The sequence below is a fragment of the Arachis ipaensis genome, chromosome B02 (genome assembly GCF_000816755.2).
Source record: "Arachis ipaensis cultivar K30076 chromosome B02, Araip1.1, whole genome shotgun sequence".
Lineage (NCBI taxonomy): Eukaryota > Viridiplantae > Streptophyta > Magnoliopsida > Fabales > Fabaceae > Arachis > Arachis ipaensis.
In genome coordinates, this window is record NC_029786.2 from 43,621,899 (window position 1) to 43,625,825 (window position 3,927).

The 3,927-nt window shown below is 29.4% G+C and overlaps 1 protein-coding gene across 1 annotated transcript in view; it reads right to left on the reverse strand.

Moving 5' to 3' along the window:
• LOC107625262 overlaps positions 1–1,980 on the reverse strand; it is a 7,226-nt gene extending 5,246 nt beyond the window's left edge. The window contains exons 1-3 of the mRNA XM_021116908.1: positions 1,911–1,980; positions 1,364–1,388; positions 1,219–1,243 (exon numbers count right to left, since the gene is read on the reverse strand). Of these exons, the coding sequence (XP_020972567.1) occupies positions 1,219–1,243; positions 1,364–1,388; positions 1,911–1,980 (120 nt within the window). The remainder of the gene's footprint in view (positions 1–1,218; positions 1,244–1,363; positions 1,389–1,910) is intronic.

The window sequence follows — 3,927 nt, forward strand, 5'->3', positions numbered from 1 at the left end:
TTTTCTTACATCAATATTCAAAAGAAAATAATAGAAAAATAAAAATCAAAAGTATGAAAAATAAAAAAATAACAGACTAGTAGCAGATTAAAATCAGAGATAGAATCCTTCAATAAAATTAACAGCACCAAGATCTTGAAAAATAAAGCTATCATCAATTTATTTACAAACTATCATTAAAAATATTCGTCAAAATATGTGCAGGTGATAGAATTTTTTGCCCCAATTTGCATTAATGAATGAGCATATTTCTTATAAATATCACAATCAACTTAGTGCAAGAGCGAAAAAAAAAAGGTTAGAAAAAGGGACCTGAAGACAAAACTTTTCAAATAGAAAGTTAAAAAAAAATAAAGTGCAAAGAAGAGAGTTCAGAGATCATCATATTATTAAAATAATTTGTAGAAAAAATCTAAAAATTTTATCACAAAAAATCTTTTACTTAGAAGCATATCAGAAAATCAGCAAAGTTAAGTCTTTATGGTTTACTACTATTTTATATGGATTTTATTTTTTTCAATCTTTGTTCTTCATGTTTGTGATCTGTGTATTTGTTATTTTTTGAAATAAATGTGTGAATAAAATTTTTGTTTATTTGTATATGAAAAGAGGTATGGTGCAAATGTTTGTGAATGAAGGACGAGTATGTGAAAGCTAAGTGGAAGTGTTAGATCTGTTAAGTGTGTGTTTAAAAATATAAATATGTGTGTGTTTGTACCACAAGAATGATTTTCCAAAGCATAATCATATCATATAAATTATGGATCTACCTAGGCTAAGGTTTGATCTCAAGATCTTAAAAAAACGCAGTTCCTAAATTATCATTATGCTGCACACAATTAGTTACATAAAGTCAATTAAAACCATTTAAAATATCAGAAATGTTTGGTAACCAAAGAAAATCAGCCAAAAACAGCCATAACTTGTCTTATTTAGCATTCATTAATTATTGCGAAAATTGGTGGTTGATTTGTTGGTCCCAACTATCTTTAGGACTAACGTTAGTCCTTTAGTCTAATTTTTAATTTAAACTGTTAGATCATTTTAATATTATATCTAACAGTGTAGATTAAATATAAATTTATATATTTAATTTTATTAAATACAACCTAATATTTAATGTTTTTACAAATAAACCTTTTCATCTTCTTTTTATTATTTTTTTTTGTAGATGGGACCTCTTCTTCTTCTGATTTTTTTCTTCTTCTTCTTATTCACCATTCCAATGAACCCTTCTTCACCACTGCAATGAATTCCAGCACTAACAGCAATTATCAGGGTCTAGATTTGTCTTCCTCTTATTATTTGTTTTGCAGATGTGGTCTCTTCTTTTTCTGATTTTTTTCTTCTTCTTCTTATTTACCATTGCAATGAACTCTTCTTCACCACTGCAATGAACCCCGACACTAACAGCAACTACCAGGGTCTGGATCGAGACTACCCACGAACGATTGCAACTGTCAGATCCTGGATCGAGATTATTCCGCACCCCTCCTCACTGCGCCACTAAAATTTGTGATGTTCTATAAATATTTTGAAACAACATATCTATAACGAATCTTGAATCTCTCTAACAAACTTCAGCTGCAAATGGCTGCGGCAATTGCATCATATACTTATATGGCATAAACCAACAAAATAATAGTAAACAAATATATAAGGAAAAAAAAACTCGGGAGTCCTTAAGAAGTTTAATTTCACCACTAAATTAACGCGTGAACGCTCCATACATAACCATGTAAAAGCAACGAGTTTTTTTTTCAAACACAATTGACAGATTAAAACTTTGGGGAATTTCAATCATCGATTCATGGACACTTAATTCCAATTTTACACTTACACACAAGAATGAAAGACTAAAGTGAAAAATGTGAAAAATAAAAGTAAAAAAGAAACAGTTATCAAAGAACCTGCAATTGGCGAAGAAGAGAAGCACAGGTAATGCGAGAAAGGGTAGAAGGAATGAGGCATTGCCGCCATTGTTGGAAGAGAAAGTTGAAGAAATCGGAAAGAGCAACGGTTACTGAAAATCATAGTAATGGGTTAATGATTAATATTGGGTTATTCTTGTAATAAATAAGAGATATAGTACTGATGTTATAATAATAGACTAAGGGTGTTTTTGCAAAAAAAAAAAGATATAATTGTGTTAGACAAACATTAAGAGGGACCAACGTAAATGCCACCGCGACAATTAATTAATACTAAATAAGACAAGTTCTAACTGTTTTTTTTGTCTACCTAATACAAATTCGCCCATCTCCTTAGTTATATCAAAGACATTTATTATTATTTCTCTGCTAGAGTTTCAACTTGCTCTTTTTTTTTTCGTCTTTGTTGCTGCCGTGGAAGGAGGCCCGCTAACCTTGCAAGGTAGTGGACTTCCTCTTCTCTCTTCCACTTTTTTATTTTATTATCATCTTTCTTTTTTCTTCCGTTTTCTTTCATCTGTCTTCCTTTTTCTTTGTTTCTATTTCTTTCTAACGTTTTTTCCTTTCCTCTGTCCCCTCTTCTTTCATCTCTTACCCCTTCCTTCTTTATTTCTATCATCTCATTTTTTTTATCTTTCAGTTTATTTTAGTTTCTATTTTTTTAGCATCTTTATATGGTGTTTTTTTTTCTTTTGTGTTGTTTCATTGTTCTCTCTTTTTTATGGGTGATGCGGATATATTAGTATAAATCTACTAAATTTTGGAAGATAAACTGAAATTTACTTTTTGTTTATAGAAATATATTTAGACCAAATAATTTAGTTTTAAGCAGAAAAAACAGATATTTCAACATATTACATCATTTTTTATATTGATTTAGAAATTATAAAAACTCATATCCATCTATATTTCTATTATTTATTAAGATTATTTGAGATTGAACTTTAGATATAAAATATATCTAATTCTTTTCTCTAAATTTAGATCTAATTTATCTCTATTTTCTATAAGTGACGTATAACTTTTTTTAATGAATGAAATATTTTTTCTGTAAAAGAAATCATTTAAAATATAAAGAACGAGATTCTAACCCATTTCCATTATTATAACAAATTACACATAAACCACTCTACAACTTATTAATTTTTGGTTGCATTGCAAACAAAAAAAAATACATATTCAATTCTTTTTTCTCGTTTGTTATTTCATTTATATTTTTACTATTTAATCAATGTTCTTTTATTATCATAATTTATTATCTTTTTTCCAAACTAACCGATGATAAAAATTAGAAGATCAGAGTATTGATTAAATTATTTTTTTAGTGTTCTTAACATTTTATTTCATGTTTAACTATGAGTCTTGATTAAACTTGAGTTCATATAAATATCTAAAATAAACGGCCTGCTACACATCCATGTAACTATGTAACTAAGTTGGCCCAAACCTAAAACAACTAACATGCTTCCCAATCTCATTAAATAAACGTCACTTCCACGCGCCCCATACAAACGAAACGACTACTTCATTCGCGCTTCATTATGAAAAAACGTTCATTCTTCTTCAACACACACGAAAATGCTCCGTCTCTTCGAATCTCTCTCAAAATCACTCAAAGTCACATTCTCTACAGAAACCACTATTGGAAAGTGATGAGCGGATAATTTATACGCTTTTTGGCATTGTTTTTATATAGTTTTTAGTATGATTTGGTTAATTTTTAGTATATTTTTATTAGTTTTTAAATAAAAATCAAATTTCTAGACTTTACTATGAGTTTGTGTATTTTTCCGTGATTTTAGGTAATTTCTGGCTGAAATGGAAGGACTTGAGCAAAAATCAAATTCAGAGGCTGAAGAAGGACTGCAGATGCTGTTGGATTCTGACCTCCCTGCACTCAAGTGGATTTTCTGGAGCTACAGAAGTCCAAATGGCGCGCTCTCAATTGCGTTGGAAAGTAGACATCCAGGGCTTTTCAGCAATATATAATAGTCCA